Source organism: Ambystoma mexicanum, chromosome 2q (genome assembly GCF_040938575.1).
Source record: "Ambystoma mexicanum isolate Mex_15411 chromosome 2q, UKY_AmexF1_1, whole genome shotgun sequence".
NCBI classification, from domain to species: Eukaryota; Metazoa; Chordata; class Amphibia; order Caudata; family Ambystomatidae; genus Ambystoma; species Ambystoma mexicanum.
The window spans coordinates 361664081-361679614 of NC_090924.1; the positions used below are offsets into that span (position 1 = coordinate 361664081).

The 15534-nt window shown below is 47.5% G+C and overlaps 1 protein-coding gene across 1 annotated transcript in view; it reads right to left on the minus strand.

The window, feature by feature from the left end:
• The window catches only part of ERN2 (endoplasmic reticulum to nucleus signaling 2), a 1116259-nt gene that overhangs the window by 23874 nt on the left and 1076851 nt on the right, over positions 1 to 15534 (minus strand). The window contains exon 21 of the mRNA XM_069647392.1: positions 58 to 125. Within this exon, the coding sequence (XP_069503493.1) occupies positions 58 to 125 (68 nt within the window). The remainder of the gene's footprint in view (positions 1 to 57; positions 126 to 15534) is intronic.

Sequence of the window (15534 nt, forward strand, 5' to 3'; positions counted from 1 at the left end):
AGAGTATTGAGAAATACCGCTCAGATGAGCCAAGGCCTTGCAGAGGGTAGAACATACCTTATTCCGCATGGCCCTGAGAAGATCTCGGACAGCGTTCCCTCTGTAAGAACGGAACTTTCGCAGGTCTGTAAACATAAGATTGGAAACATGATACATTGCATACTCAGCTTATAGGTTTGTCTGCGAATTGAATAGTCTAAAAAACTGGGGTTCTGATGCCGGCCACTTATCTGGGCCAAAAGCCTGCTTCTACCATCATCCTAATTACCTTTCCCCTATGCTCGTCTGTCATCCCTTCTTCAGTATACACTACTCCAATGTCGTCCTTCTCCTCCGATTCACTCTTTAACCTTCCATCCCTTCACTCTTCCTCTACAGTCCACCGTCTATCATTTCCCTTTGACTCCACTTTATGTAAGACATGTTACTTGTGTTTTCCATAGATATTAATGCTGGGGTCAAACCCACCCTTAAAGCATGTGAAGGATCTAAGATCATTGCAACCATTTCAGAAAAAGAGCAAAGTAAGTGGCTAAATGAACACTTCAGTCAGAATATGGGTATTCAGCTCCTTCCTGCAAGTTCACATTTTTTATTCCATAGTGTAAAGTTTTGTAATGCCTTTGAGATTCTTACTAGTCAATCACAACAATTAAGAAGTCTGAATAATCAAACATGTATCATGGATTTCGGCTGGGCCACTTTTTTGCGCCTCCCTTCTGAACTATGTGATGGGTCAAAGAGGATTGGTTCGAGTACAGTGAATGTAGACATTCCATGGGTTGAAAAAACATAGATCCCATAACAATGAATGAATTGTTTTGCAATATAAGCTAAATATGGTCAAGACATATGATGAGGGCATGGAAAGAGACATAATAGCAATTTACTTGGACAGCACAATCAATAAAAACTCTTTAGTCAGCAGTTTAGCACCACAAGTATTCTACTGTAGGAAGGGGAGTTTGGGGATGGAAGGATTGAAGGTAGAAGACGGGGTGAAGGGCATAAAGAGGGACTCCCCACATAGAAGATTCAGGCATCAATATATTAGAGAAACTTAAAGGATTCTGAAACATTTTGATAGAAAAAAAGACTTGCAAATAATTATAGAAACATCTAAAAATGACACTGGTAAATGCAATGTTTTCAGATTGATACATTTGCACATTAATGTAAGCCACTTTTTTTCTGCACAAAACTGGTCTAAGGTGAGCAGCCAGTATACAGCAATCAAGATTGGTAGAAAAAAACCCGCTTTTTTGTTCCCTTCCACCAGGCAGAGTGTAACATTTTCTAGAAAAAGTAGAATCTTTGTTTGAGCAGGTTTAATGTAATTGGATTCATTTTAAATCACTAGGGTCATCTAGGTCTGTATGGGAGAGGCACTAGTCTGTAATCATACACAGCCTCTGAACTTGGCCAATGAGTGCCAGCTATGTTCTGACCTGTTTGGGAAATTGTCTGTCTGGTTGATCTTTGTAATCATATGTTCTATTGGAAACTACAACCTCTGCAGATTCTTATATTCGAAATGGCTAGGCTGAGACTCCAAAAATGTTTGCACCATGCTCAGGTGGCATCCGGGGGGTTGGCGGGAGGGGCACACCCATAATTGCGGTGGTACGGTGTGCACCTGGCAGCCTCCAGCAGAAGTGAGAATGTCTAAGCTATATGTGGCGCAACCCACCCGAGTAGTTTCTTTTTCTGACACCACAGGTTGCAGGAATGTTTAACTTTCTTTTCATTAAAATTGGATAATCTAAATTCTTTTTGGAAATGAGAAAGAAACCCTCTGGGTTTAAGCCTGTGTCATTAAACAATGTCCATTAATGGGCACCCATGTATGCTGCACATGGTGCCTCATCACACAACATCAAGGAGTGCGAGGCATGCCAGGGCATGACATCCAAGGCCAGATGGTCCCAGGTTTTTCACTTTCTGATGTCCCAGAAGCAAAACAAGGGGAGACGTTTGCCTCCAGAGGGCTACAGGGGCTCGTCTTGGCCGGAATCCTTCCACAGGTTTCATGAAGAGACACAAGAAGCGGTTGCATTTGAGGAGTGCCTCACAATTCTTTAAACATAGGTACTCTGACAAATCTACAAAGAAGAGACAAATGGATGACTCTGCCAGGGACCCTATTGGTAGATCAATGGTGACAGCCCTTAGGCAACCACAGGTGCTGCCGGAAATGCTGGACGACTTAGAGTCCTATTGGCAAGAGATGCTGTCTATGTTTTCGAAAATATGAAAACTACTGGTGACTTCTACCTCCATTCCCACCATGCCTGTCACCCAGTGCAGATCTGGAGACAGCACCGTGTGACACCATGAAGCAGGACATCCCCTAAAAGATTGATGAGCCAAGTGCTCTGGTCGAGGACCTGTTCAGCAGGGATTCCTACACTGACTCTGTGGAGTTGAAAGCGGTGCAGCTGGAGTTCAGCTTTGCACCACTGTAGATGCTGCATGTAGCTGGACACCTATTGCTTTGGAGCGGAGGATACGACTAGGGGATCGTGTAAAAAGCTGGATGAGGTCTTTGATCAGGAGGATTATTTCAAAATTGACTATTTTGAGGATCATTAATTCAGAGCTAAGGAGGACTACAAGGAGAGGTCAGGTGAAGCAGATTAGGTCCTAAAAGACTTCCAGTATGTCAGGGGCTTGGACACCTCAACAAAAGGGTGCCACTGGACCCCAATGCAGAATGTGTGTCATGCATTGCCGTTACATGACGGGATGCAAAGGCCTTGGATATTCAGGTCCTGGACTCTGCAGACCACAGGCTATAGAAGAAGCTCACTGGTGTGATAAGCAAGGGCCAAAGGAGGAAAAGCCTTTTCACCCTTTCCGGGAATGTTTTAGGGATTCACGTCATGGGTGTTAAAATGTGTTTTCAGAACCAGCCCTGGGGGTTTGTTGAAGCCACCCTAATTTCTGAACAGGGTAATTGGCACTCAGGTCTAGCCAAACTGTCAAGGTAATGTAGGCTGAGCAGTATGGCAGACTTTAGGAGATATGGTGGTGGTGTAATAGTAAAGTTAACTACACATAGAGAATACAAATAAAATAGGCAATACTGGAGTACAAAAATATACTAATTTATTAGGACTTTGGCTCCAAGCAGGTAAAGTAAAAATTCAGCAGCTATCACTAACACACACTCATAAAAATCAACTATATATACAGAGCTTGTGATCTGAAAGTGAGATCACCTACACTTTGCAATAAAAACAGTAAAACAGTTCATATGAATGACGTAAGGAAAACGGTAAGCAGTAAAGTGGAGAAACAATGCATTTAAAACCTAAACCATATACTCTGCCTTTTAATTATAAGGCCCTTATAGCTTTAGCAGTCCTCCCTACCAAGTAGGCCTACTGCCCCAACAGAGTTAAAGTTCCAAATAAGTACCTAAGAAGGGAGCAGGAAGTCTTGAAAGGCCACTTAGAACAAGCTTTCAAAGTTAACATTTTGAATAAGGTTCCAGAATAAAGCACTATGGGAGTTTTAACGGTAAATAAAAAGGTTTTAGTGGTACACTCCCAATCCCACCACACTAGGGGGTACCCAGGGCTGGACCTTGGCCGGAACTGGGACCAAGCAAGGGAGAGCTAGGGAAAAACTGTGTGGGGCTTATACAGTACCCATGGAGGGAGTTTGGTGCGAAAACAGGTATTCAAACTTGCGCCCGTACTCTATTTTGGTGGCAAGGAATACTCAGCTCCAGGAAAGCCACTCTTCGTTCTGGAGAGCATTAGTCTTTGTTCTGGAGAGCATTAGCAGCAGGAGGGACAGTCTTCAGCCACAAGTCATTGACTTGCAGTTTGCCAAACCCAGGCACAGGAAGGTGACCAGTGTCACCTAGAGGCCTTTGATCAGTCTCGACATCACACAGGATAGTGCCCTGGCACTTCCAATGGTTTGTTACGAGCTTCTCGTGCAGGGGCCTGGAACGGGTGGTTCCACCAGTCATGGGGTTGAAGCACTGAGAAGGGTCTTCAATGGTCGCAGCACAAGAGGCAGGGCTTCACAGGTCTTTACTTTGGCAATGCTGTTCATCCTCAGCAGTAGTCTTATGGGTCTTCAGTACAGACTCCTCTTCATCGAGGTCTTGGTTTCAGTGGTCGATCTGAGAAATAGTTGCAGAACTCCTCTTCTTATGCCAAATTTGGGCAGGGGTATGCCCCAACCCACCAATGACACAGGCATGGGCTGTCCAATCAGAGCCAGTCGCAAACCCCACATCTGCCCAAAAACAGACCTCCCCTGGCTGGAATGTGGATTCGAAGAAGACAGTTCCAGCGCCCATATCCAGTCAGGCGACACACACCCTCATTTTCCCCAGCAAGTCAAGCTAGATCCATCGAACTTGCATGCCTTATATGGCATTTCCTGACCCGAAAAAGCAGGAAGAAGGCCAAAGAAAAAGATTGCCGAAGGACAGGGTGAAAAAAAACACATGCCACTACTATTTTGAGTATATGAAACTCAAAATGGCACTATGCCTTAAAACAAACATGCAGACAAGTACACTGAAATAAATAATAGAAATTACATCAGCCTGTCCTACGCACATCAGAAAGGTAACACAAATGTCAGTAGAGAAAAAGAAAAAGGAATATTAAGTACTCCTGAAGTCAGTGCTCCAGATATGATGTTGAAGTAGGAGTATTTTACTCCCTATTTTTGAAAGTTGGGAGTAAAAGGATTTTTTAGGGAGTAAAAACATGAGTCTCTTCCCATTGGGGGTATTTTATAAATGAGTAAACATATGTTCAATTGTAAAACAGAAATGTTTTTGTGAGAAATAAGTTGTTGCACCAAGTTATTCATGTATATTAAAAGAATCCAATTGACCTCTTCCATTATTGTAGTCGTTTCTTCCTGTGGTGGTACATTAACTACTGGTCCAAACACATTCATGGAACTGTGTGGGTGAAAGCAGAGGCACACGCTCCTGTGTGTCCATTTCCCATTTTTTATTGGGTGTATTTTTACTTCCTGTTTTTATTTTTGGGAGTATTTGCCTATTTTTAGGGAGTAAAAGTGGCTGATACACCCCTTATCTGTAGGGCATCCTGCACTATAAGGTGATATGTGCTAAAGTAAAAGAATACAGGAATCTTGCACAGGGGACAGTCCTTCTGCACTGATGACCTTATGAGCTGGCCAGTGCCCCCAAAATAAGTGAGTCGAGCAAAGTAAGTAAAGTAAAAAGACTTAACTTACCCCCGATAGTCAGTATAGGCTGCAAGCCTTATCAAATAGCTGGGGGATTCCATTGATGTTAATGGAAGGAAATTTCAAAAAGAAAAATCTTTCCTAGCAACGGACATTTGGGAAACCAAGGCCTGTGACGGCCCTGAACAGGAACATGCTAAGGAAGTACAGGCTGTTCAATGGGGACCCCTCAACAGCAGAGCCAACTCTACTGCATTCCCAAGCTTGCCACCAGACAGGGAGTTTAAGAGGATCGACTTTATGGCCAAAAGGTGTCCACCTCAGTGTCTTTAGCCCTGCGTTCTATCAATGCTGCCACAACACTGTAAAGAAAGCATCAACCAGCTACCAACGGCAAGTGAAAAGGCAAAGAGTGAAATGCTTGCAGATGGCTTTGAGACCTTCAGGCACATCATTCAGTCGGGCTCAGACTCTGCTGATTCAGTGGCTAGGGAAAGGGTGACACCTGCAAGCTTCCAGCAGCATGGATGGCTACACTTGTAAGGGTTCTCGCTCGATGTCCAAGAAAACATCATGGACATGACCTTTCCAGAGGATTAGCTCTTTGGGGGCCAAGGTGGACCACACCCTGGAAAAGGTCAAAGACTTCACACAAACCGCTCACACCGTGGGACTGTAGATCACTCTTAAACTGTGCACCACTGCCATATAGTATTGGTGCATAACACACAGCCACCTCACACAAACAGCATTTAAGCACATGCACTTGATAAGAGGGATTGTTAGAACTTTATAAAGATAGTGTGACTGAGCAGTAAGTCTTAGACATGGCAGAGTGTATGGGTGCTGAAGGGTTCAGTTGAGCACACACAGAGCACTCAAAATTCAAGAAAGGCAGAATGTATACAATACAGTTATATGTATTAGGCTTTGAACAAACTCTTATCATTGAAAACCATAGCTAAGCAAATCTAACAAATATATACTACTAGCTGGGGTACCCGGCGTTGCCCGTGTCCTGATCGAGTGGTGTCTCATTTGCCCTGGAGGATGTTGGCCTTGTCCTCTTGACGGCAAGTCTTGTTTCAGTTTGCACTGGTGTCTTATATGCCGTGGAGGATGTTGCTCTTGTCCTCATGTCAGCAAGTCTTGCTTCAGTTTGCTCTGGCATCTAATTTGCCCTGCAGAAAGTGGCTCTTGTCCTCTAGTCGGCAAGTCAGGCTGCTGTTTGTAATGTTTCAGAAGCTCTTGATATTGATTTTCGCTTTGTATCGGATGGAGCTTTTCCAAGTGATGGACATTTTTTGTGCGGCATGTTTCAGTCTCTCAATGGCTTCAGCACATTTGAGAAAGTGTCCAAGAAAGACTGATTGATTGTGCTCTCTTTTTGTGAATGAACTTAAGTAAACTGTAACCTTGCCATTTCCCATATTTGGAGTGGCGTGAAAAATAAAATTTCAAATGTGTTTAAATCCCTTTAAAAATGCTTTAATAAACACTTTCGAACTGTATGCAGTAGTGATACATTTCAAACGAATAACCAACACATCAAAAATGTTGCTTCATACACTTTTCCAAATGTTGCCTCCTTCTAGTACCTACTGTTGTGAATCGGGGTGAGCATCAATAAAGGAGGGTGTCTATGGAGTGAATTATTTGCATCCAAACATAGACTACAATCTTTCCCCAGACAAATGAGGAATCCAGCTAAATTTGGTAGCAGTGGGTTAAACGGTGTGGATTTGTATAGCCGGACACACATACACACACAAAATTAATTTTGCATATTAGATTTTTGCATCCAAACATAGACTACAATCTTGCCCCAGATAAAAGAGGAATCCATGCTAAATTTGGTAGACGTGGGTCAACGGTGTGATTTTGTATAGCCGGACAAACACACACAGACACATTCCGCTTTATATATAAAGAATAAAATATGGAAAGCCAATCTTGGACGCTCTTGCTAAAGAACACCAATACTTTACTTTTCAAAGTTAGATCAGATTATAGAACGCTGTAAATGTGGTAAAGCTAGTGAAAAAAATAAAGGTAAGTAATAAACCAGTTAGAAATCAGTAATTTAAAGAGTAGAAAAACACAATTACAATGCCATATAGACATAAGGCCTTATACTTAAAACGTTTTTCTGCGCAAAAAGAGAAGAGACCTAGTGCCCTAAATGTCACAATGCCCACAGTTAATCCTTTGTATGCGGCTAGAAGGCTTTTGTAGGCAAAAATAGTTTATAAAGAGGCGTTCAGTTCAGTCACTGTTAATTGTTGGAAAACAGATCCATCTCATGTATGGGCTGGGTTTAGATGGGGCTGTCTTAAGAGAACAGCTTCTTTGCGGCTCGAAGGTCTGTAAATGTACGTTTACGGCTTCTATGAAAATATCTTTCTTTGGAGCAGCAGTCTCAATTTTGGAATGCCTGCCTAATGCCCTTCATCTGACTACTGACTATTTGAAGTTCCTGTGGAAAGCAGTTTTTTAATGGTCTCTTCTGCGGACTAGTCTTTCGGTTTTGATTTATGATGTAATGTTTATTCCAGTGAGAGCTGACAGTCTGCATTTTGTCTCCTATTTTTACTTGTAATTGTAATTGTAAAACTGTCAAGTGCACCGATGCATTAGTGCCTGGTTCGCGCTGTAGAAGAATTTGAAATAAATAAATATGGTGTCCAGTCATAATATCGAATAAAAAATTTCGAATGTCAAAAAAGTCGAATCAAAAATGTCGAAAATAAAAATGTCGAATTATTTTTTTTTTCGATATTTTTTTTTTGGCTCTAGTTTATATAAAAAAATATAGGTAAAAAAAAAAGGGGGGTTGAGTGGGATCCCCCCCATTTCGAAAAAAAAAACCTCATAAAAAATAAATTCGACATTTTTTTTTTCGATTTTCGAAATTTTTGATTTCGAAATTATGTCTATAAACCAATATGTAAACTCACCACCTGTACTCAGATTCCATTAGAAAACACTTATCAGGCTTTAGAATCTGCTGGCCCACTTACATTGTGTATTGGTTTTATTGGAGGAGGTCCAGGGATCGTTGGTGCAGAGGTCACTTTCGGCATCAGGATTTAGGTCAGCTACTTGGCGGTTAAGCACTCTGGCGAGACGGCTGCTGAGACTTGCTGGAGAGCTGCAACTGCAGGGGAAGACCTCTTGTCTCACCAGCTAAGGATGCGTAGAGTAACAAATCTGTACTTGGGATGGCGCCAGGTAGCATAGACTGTCAAGCCCGCAGGGCGGTCCCGTGACACTTCTGATGGGTTTCAAGGGCAGGATTCCCGAGCAGGGTTTGTGACTAATTGTTCCTTCCGGTCAGGGGTTCAAGTACAGAAGAATGCTTTAGGAGATCAGACAAAAGAGCAGTGCTTCACCAGGACTTGGATGGAAGCAATGCTGGTTGACTGCAGTGACGATTCACAGGTCTTCAGCAAGATGCTCCTTTTTTAAAGGGTCTTGTTGACGTTCTGATCGCATTCTAAATTCTAGCTGGAGTCGCCCTAAGCCCACCAATAGCAAGGATCTGCACCATTCAAATTGGCTGGGGCTATCCAATCATGGACAGCCTCTAGCCAGAACATCTGCCCATCAACACACACACTTTGGCTAGGATGTGGACTGGGACCAGACAGTCATATCTGCCAGTTTCAGACTCCCAGGTGAACTATATGACCTTTTACTCAATAAACCAGCCAGAGATATAAAATGCTCTACCAGCCAATTGTTTACGCAAAAGACTGGCAGGCCCTCAGCATAGCTGAAAAGAAAAAGCAAACTTGTGTCAGCAATCAAGCAACAACAGGTTTCTCAACCCTTCTTCTAAAACAAGAAGTACCTGAATCCAAATGGAGAAGGAATGTATGGGGGCGACGATACTAGGATAAGGGAGGGGAAAAACAAACCTGGACATATGGGCAGCAAGGGACGGGAAACTAAGGGAAGGGGAAGAAACAGAATAGTTACCCCAGAGGATGTAGTAGTTCCAAATCAGAAAACCAAGTCCATATCCAAATCAAGAGATGTTTGCTAGAGAAAGCAGGCCCAGAGTCCAAATGTTCCAGAAAGCCTAGTCACCAATCCAGTAGGGGAAATCCAAAGACACGCGCCCATAAAGAATTGCCAAAATCCAGTAGTCCAGAAGAAAGGACAAAAGACTGCAAAAAGCCACTCAAGGAATACAGCTGAGAAGCGCTGATGCCCGGACAACACTCTCCTTAAATCACCAGCTTAACTGTGAGCCTTGTGTCACGTGAGCGTGACATGGAGTTATCATTGCATCAAGTGTGCGTCTGTCCATGCATGGAGCGCCGGGTGTTGTGTTTTTTTCTCCCATAGCAGCAAACCAAGCCGCTACGGCAGATTCCAGGGTCACGCCTTCCCACACAAGCAGTGAAATGATGGTGCAAGACGTGTTTCCCGCAGATGCGGTGAATCTCTGGTGTGATATGAGCGGGGGATCACCACACCATCCCCCATATTCGGACACAAACATGTACCACCACTTTTCTCAAGAAAGCAAAGGCTTTACCTGGAAAAGGTCTCACCATATATGGCTTATCTCACCCAGAGAGTGTGGGAAGAGGACGAAAAGATAGGTTGGCCAAAGGAAAGTCTGAAATCTTGTGGCACAGGCATTTTAGAGTTTGTGATCATCTAAAAGGCATTAATAATAATAATAATAATAATTTAGCATTTATATAGCGCTGCTTATTATTACCCACGGTGTGTGGTGCTCATTTATCGACCTCGGAAGGATGAAAGGCTGAGTTTGGCCCTGCCGGGATTAGAACATGCATCAGCAGGCTCTGCACAGATGTCAAAGCGAGCGCTCTACTCGCTGTGCTATCGGACCTGCATTATGTGGTACAATGCAAAAGTGCAGCGAAAAATGTAAAATACATGGTAGAAAAATGTCTGATACCGCCAGCCTATAATGGACACAGCAATCAAGTAACAGAATGTTACTTAAAACAAAATAAAAAGGGATACAAAGTCCCCTACCGCATTGCACTGTAAGGAGATGGGTGCAGTGTAAAACAAACATTTCATACTGGTGTCTCCTTGCGCTGATAGCCATAGGGACTGTATTTTGTATTTTATTTTGATTTTATTCAGCGCCTTAAACCAAAGCGCTGTACAGAGGATGAAGAATGGTACAAAAAAATAAATACACAATAAAATTCAGAGAACCATCACTCAGGGATATTGGAGTAAGTAAGACTTCAGGGAATAAAGAGTAGACAGATGGAACGGAGAGAAAGAGGAAGAGCATTCCAGTAAGGGGCAAGAAGTTCAAAAGAGCAAAAACGAGATTGAGCACAGGGAGGACAGGGGGGGGGGGCTACCAATAGAAACTGAAAAGAAGAACAAAGAGAGCGGGAAGGAATATAGAAATATATTAATGCAGTAAGATAATTAGGAGCCAGGCCATAAAGATATTTGAAAACAAGACAGAGAAAATAAAATTTGATTTGAGAGTAAAAGGGTAGACATACAAGAGTTGCAAGGGAAGAAGAGATAGAATCCTGAAACGAGAGAAGACGCAAAAGACGAATAGCGGCATTGCATACTGATTTAAGAGGAGCAAGACGAGAGCTAAGAAGTCCAAAGAGGGCAGTAGAACAGTAGAAAAGTATGGAGAATATTTAAGAAGAAATTAGGAGTTTAGATGCTTGAAAAGGAACAAGTTACTTACCTGTAACTGTTGTTCTCCAGCATGGATTCACATGCTCATGAATATTCCCCGTCGTCAGGCTGGGAATCATCGGTAAAGAAAAATCAGTATCAGTTTCACTTCTGATCTGTCTTTCGTAGTAGTAACCAATCACTGATCTCTGCGTCATACTGACGACAGCCAATGACTGCCGTCTCCCTAAGCCCCGTCTCTGGCAGCCATCTTCAGATTTGGTAGCACGTGAAGGTGCAGTATGACCAAGTGAAGAGCCGCAGAGGGGTAGGTGGGAGGGTTCGCATGTGAATCCATGCCAGACCCATGCTGGAGAACAACAGTTACAGGTAAGTAACTTGTTCCTTCTCCAGCATGTGGTCTGGCATGGATTCACATGCTCATGAATATAAGAATAGATAGCAGTACACACATGCACAACCACGGGAGGTGGCAAAAGGCTCAACATTAAGCAATACAACAACTCAACATTAAGCATCTCTTACCTCCTCACCAGGCTCACCTTAAGCGAACAGGTTGCGCAGCACTGCTTGGCCGACCCTGGACTCCTCCCTGGAATCCCGATCGACGCAGTAGAATCTCGTGAAGGTGTGCGTCGACCTCCACGTAGCAGCCCTGCAGATGTACAGCAGGGGCACACCAGAAAGGAACGCCGTAGTAGCAGCGATCACTCTGGTCGAATGGGCTCTCGGACGGCCTGGCAGCGGTCGGTTAACCAACCGGTGGCAGTGCATGATGCAGCCGGAGAGCCATCTGGAAATGGAAGACTTCGAGAGAGCCTTCCCTTGATTCACAGGTCCAAAGTTCACAAACAGCTGTGATGTCCTCCGAAAACTCTTTGTGCGGTCCACGTAGAACTTCAGCGCTCTAGCCACATCCAGCGAGTGCAAAGTCCTCTCGGCCGGCGACGAAGGAGACGGGAAGAAAACAGGTAACACCAGGGGCTCGTTAAGATGGAAATCCGATGGCACCTTGGGCATAAAGGAGGGGTCCGTCCTAAGCACCACCCTCGAGGCATGGAAAGTCAAGTACGGTGCTTTGCAGGATAGGGCCTGGATCTCTCCCACTCGTCGTGCAGAGGTAATGGCCACCAGGAATGCAGTCTTCCACGACACAAACTTCATCGGTGCGGAGTGCATCGGCTCGAATGGGGGCCCCATGATCTGGTCAGCACCACGTTAAGTTCCCACGCCGGGGCCGGGGCCTTCACCGGCGGGAACGACCGGAACAGTCCTTTCATAAACTCTTTTACCAGTCGATGGGAGCACAGGGACGTCCGTCCTGTGGTTCTGGTATATCTGGAGATTGCCGCCAGATTAATCTTAATGGAGGCATGGGCTAGCCCAGCCTTTGCCAGCGATAGCAGGTACGGCAGCACTTGAGGGGCCGTAATCCATAGGGGGTTGATCTTCTGTGCTCGGCACCAGATACAGAACCTCTTCCACTTGTGACCGTAGCATTTGAGAGTCGAGGACGCCCTGGCCTTTGCAAGAACCTCTCTGCAGTCGGCTAGTATATCGTACCCTCCAAACTCTAGCACTGCAGGAGCCAAGCCTGCAGGTTCAGCGACGCCGGGTCGTGGTGGAAGATGGCGCCTCCTTTTCTGGAGAGAAGATCTGCGTCCGCCGACAGCTTGATGGGTGGGGACGTTGACAAGTCCAGAAGGTCCGGGAACCAGATCTGCCTCGGCCACGCAGGTGCGACGAGGATCATCCTGCACCGGGACCTCTTGAGCTGGTTGATGAGTCGAAGCAGCAACGGCAACGGAGGGAACGCATACAGGTATAGGCCATCCCAAGGGAACGAGAACGCATCGCCCATGCTTCTCGGCTGGGGGAACCTGCTGGCGAACCTCTGGCACTTCGAATTCGTCGCTGTTGCGAACAGGTCGATTTGGGGTTTGCCCCATCGTCGGAAGAGTTGATCCACCTGATCCTGGCGCAGCTCCCACTCGTGACACGCGCGCAGTTCCCTGCTGAGCGAGTCGGCGATGGTGTTTCTTTCTCCTGCCATGTGGAAGGGAACCAGGAACATCCCCTGGGCGACCGCCCAATGCCACAGATCCTGTGCCTCCTTGGATAGGGCTGGGGATCTGGTGCCTCCCTGCTTCCGTATGTAAAACATTGTTGTGGTGTTGTCCGTGAAGATCCGCACCACCTTGCCCTTGAGCGACGGGAGGAACGATTTGAAAGCCCAGAACACGGCTCGGAGTTCCAGGATGTTGATGTGCAGCAGCTTCTCCTCCGGGAGCCAGAGGCCTCTTGCGTGGAGATCTCCGGTGTGGGCGCCCCAACCCTCCAGGGAAGCGTCCGTCGTCACCGTCTCCTGGTACGCCGGCGTCTGAAAGTCCTTGCCCGCAGTGAGGTGAGCTCGAACGCCCCACCACTAAATCGCCCGCCGGAACGCCTCGTTGAGGGGGACCTTGTCTTCGAAGCTGCCCATCGCCTGCATCCAACGAGCGTCGAGAAATTCTTGAAGAGGGCGCATCCGTAGTCTGCAGAGGCGCACCAGGTAGATGCAAGAGGACATCATCCCCAGGAGGGACTTGATGGACCTCACCCTGGCCACGTCCGTGGCTAGCAGGCGCTGCACTTTGCCCAGAATGGCCTTCGTCCGTTCTTCCGACGGTGCCGCCAGGCGCCTCACTGTATCGAGCTTCGCTCCCAGAAACAGGGCCACCTGCGACGGCACCAGGTAGGACTTTGGGTAATTTATTGCGAATCCCAGGTCTGTGAGTAGCTGGACGGTCCTCACAGTGTGTTCGACGGCGAGTTCCCTCGTCCTTGAGCGGATGAGCCAGTCGTCCAGGTAGGGGTAGACGTGAATCCCCTGCAGGCGCAGCCGTGCCGCCACAGGTGCTAGGCACTTGGTAAAAACCCTGGGGGCCGACTTCAATCCGAACGGCAGTGCTCTGAATTGATAGTGGCGTCCCTGGACGACGAACCTGAGGAACTTTCGGTGACTTTTGAGGATGGGAACGTGGAAGTATGCATCCTCCAGGTCCAACGACGATAGAAAGTCGCCTCCCTCCAGCTGTCCCAGTACGTGCTGGAGGGTGACCATCCTGAACTTTTGTGACCTGATGTATTTGTTCAAACGACGAAGGTACAGGATGGGGCGCCAGCCGCCCATCTTCTTCCTGACGAGGAAGTACGTTGAGTACACCCCAGAGCCCCGGAGCCTCTTCGGGACGAGCTCGATGGCGCCTTTCCTGAGCATCGCCCGTATTTCCAACAGCAGTTGCGGGACGTGATTTTCCTTCCTGGCCACAGGTGGAACGTGAGGGCACTTCTTCAGGAATTCGATAGAGTGTCCTCTTGCCAGGGTATCCAGCACCCAACTGTCGGTGGAGATGGACTTCCACACGCCGACGAAATTCGTCAGCCGGCCTCCCACCGGGGTGCTTCAGTGGGGGCCCGAGGCCACGGCCGGTTCAGTCCTGCTTGGAGGTGGTGGCCTTGCCGCCCTGGCCACCTTGCCGACGGCGGCGAGGCGCTCCCTGCTTGCCGCGACCCCTGTAGGCCTCCTGAGACGAGGAGCGTGCCGCCTGGCGGTAGGACGACGAGCCACCGCTGGATCCCTTGGAGGCCCCTTGTCTGCCTCCGGAGCTCCGAAAGGGCCGTCGTTGCTGAAGGGCTTCTAGGGCGCGGGCCGTCTCCGTGTCCGTCTTTATGGCTTGGAGGGATTCGTCCACTGCCTTCCCGAACAAGTTGCTGCCGTCGAACGGCATGTCCAACACCCTAGTCTGGACGTCCTGACGGAAGTCGGTCGCCCGGAGCCAACCCCGTCGTCGTAGGCAAACTCCGTTGCCCAGCTGGCAGAACCCGGTGTCGGCAATATCGGTTGCCACCGTTATGGCGTGGTCCGACGCCATCTCGCCTTCTTGAAGTATTTCCAGGGCCTCGGACATCTTGTCGTCCGGTAGGAAGTCCAATATGGGGGCCACCTTAAACCAGAGCTCCCTGTCGTAACGGGCCACGATCGCCAGGGCGTTGGCCGCTTTGATCGTCGTCGTCGCCGATGAAATGACCCGTCGCCCCATGGCGTCCAACTTCCTACCCTCGCCGTCCGGAGGGGAATTCGACGTTGAGGATCCTGACCCCACCGCTTTCTTCTTCTCCGCCGCAGAGACGACCGAGTCTGGCGTTGGCTGGGCCCTGAGGCACAGGGGAGCGGTCTCGGGGACCCGGTACTTCTTCTCGTACCGGTCCCGTTTGGCTGGTGCCGTGGAGGGGTTCTTGAGTACCGACAGGACCTCCTCCCAGATGTCATTGATTAGAGGCACTGCAATGACAGTCTTCCTCTTGGCCTCCCGGCGCTGATGGAGGAAACCTTCCTTTTTCTGCTCCTCCGGGCAGAGCTGGAACAATTCGGACGCCCTGGCGATCATGGCGTGGAATGAGCCAATCTCGTCGGGCGGAGAGGCCCGTGCGACGGGAGACGGGAGACCCGTTCCGTCGTCGTCGCCCTCAGAACCTGTCGTCGAGCCCACCGCACCGTCATCTCCCGACTCATGGGAGGATGAGGAGGGAACTGCAGGCCTTACGGGGGCGAGTGGAGGAGAGGGTTGGGTCCTCCGTCGTTTGTTCTGAGGACTTCCCGACGGGCCAGGTTGCGGGTCCTCCGGCCTGGGCCGTGGT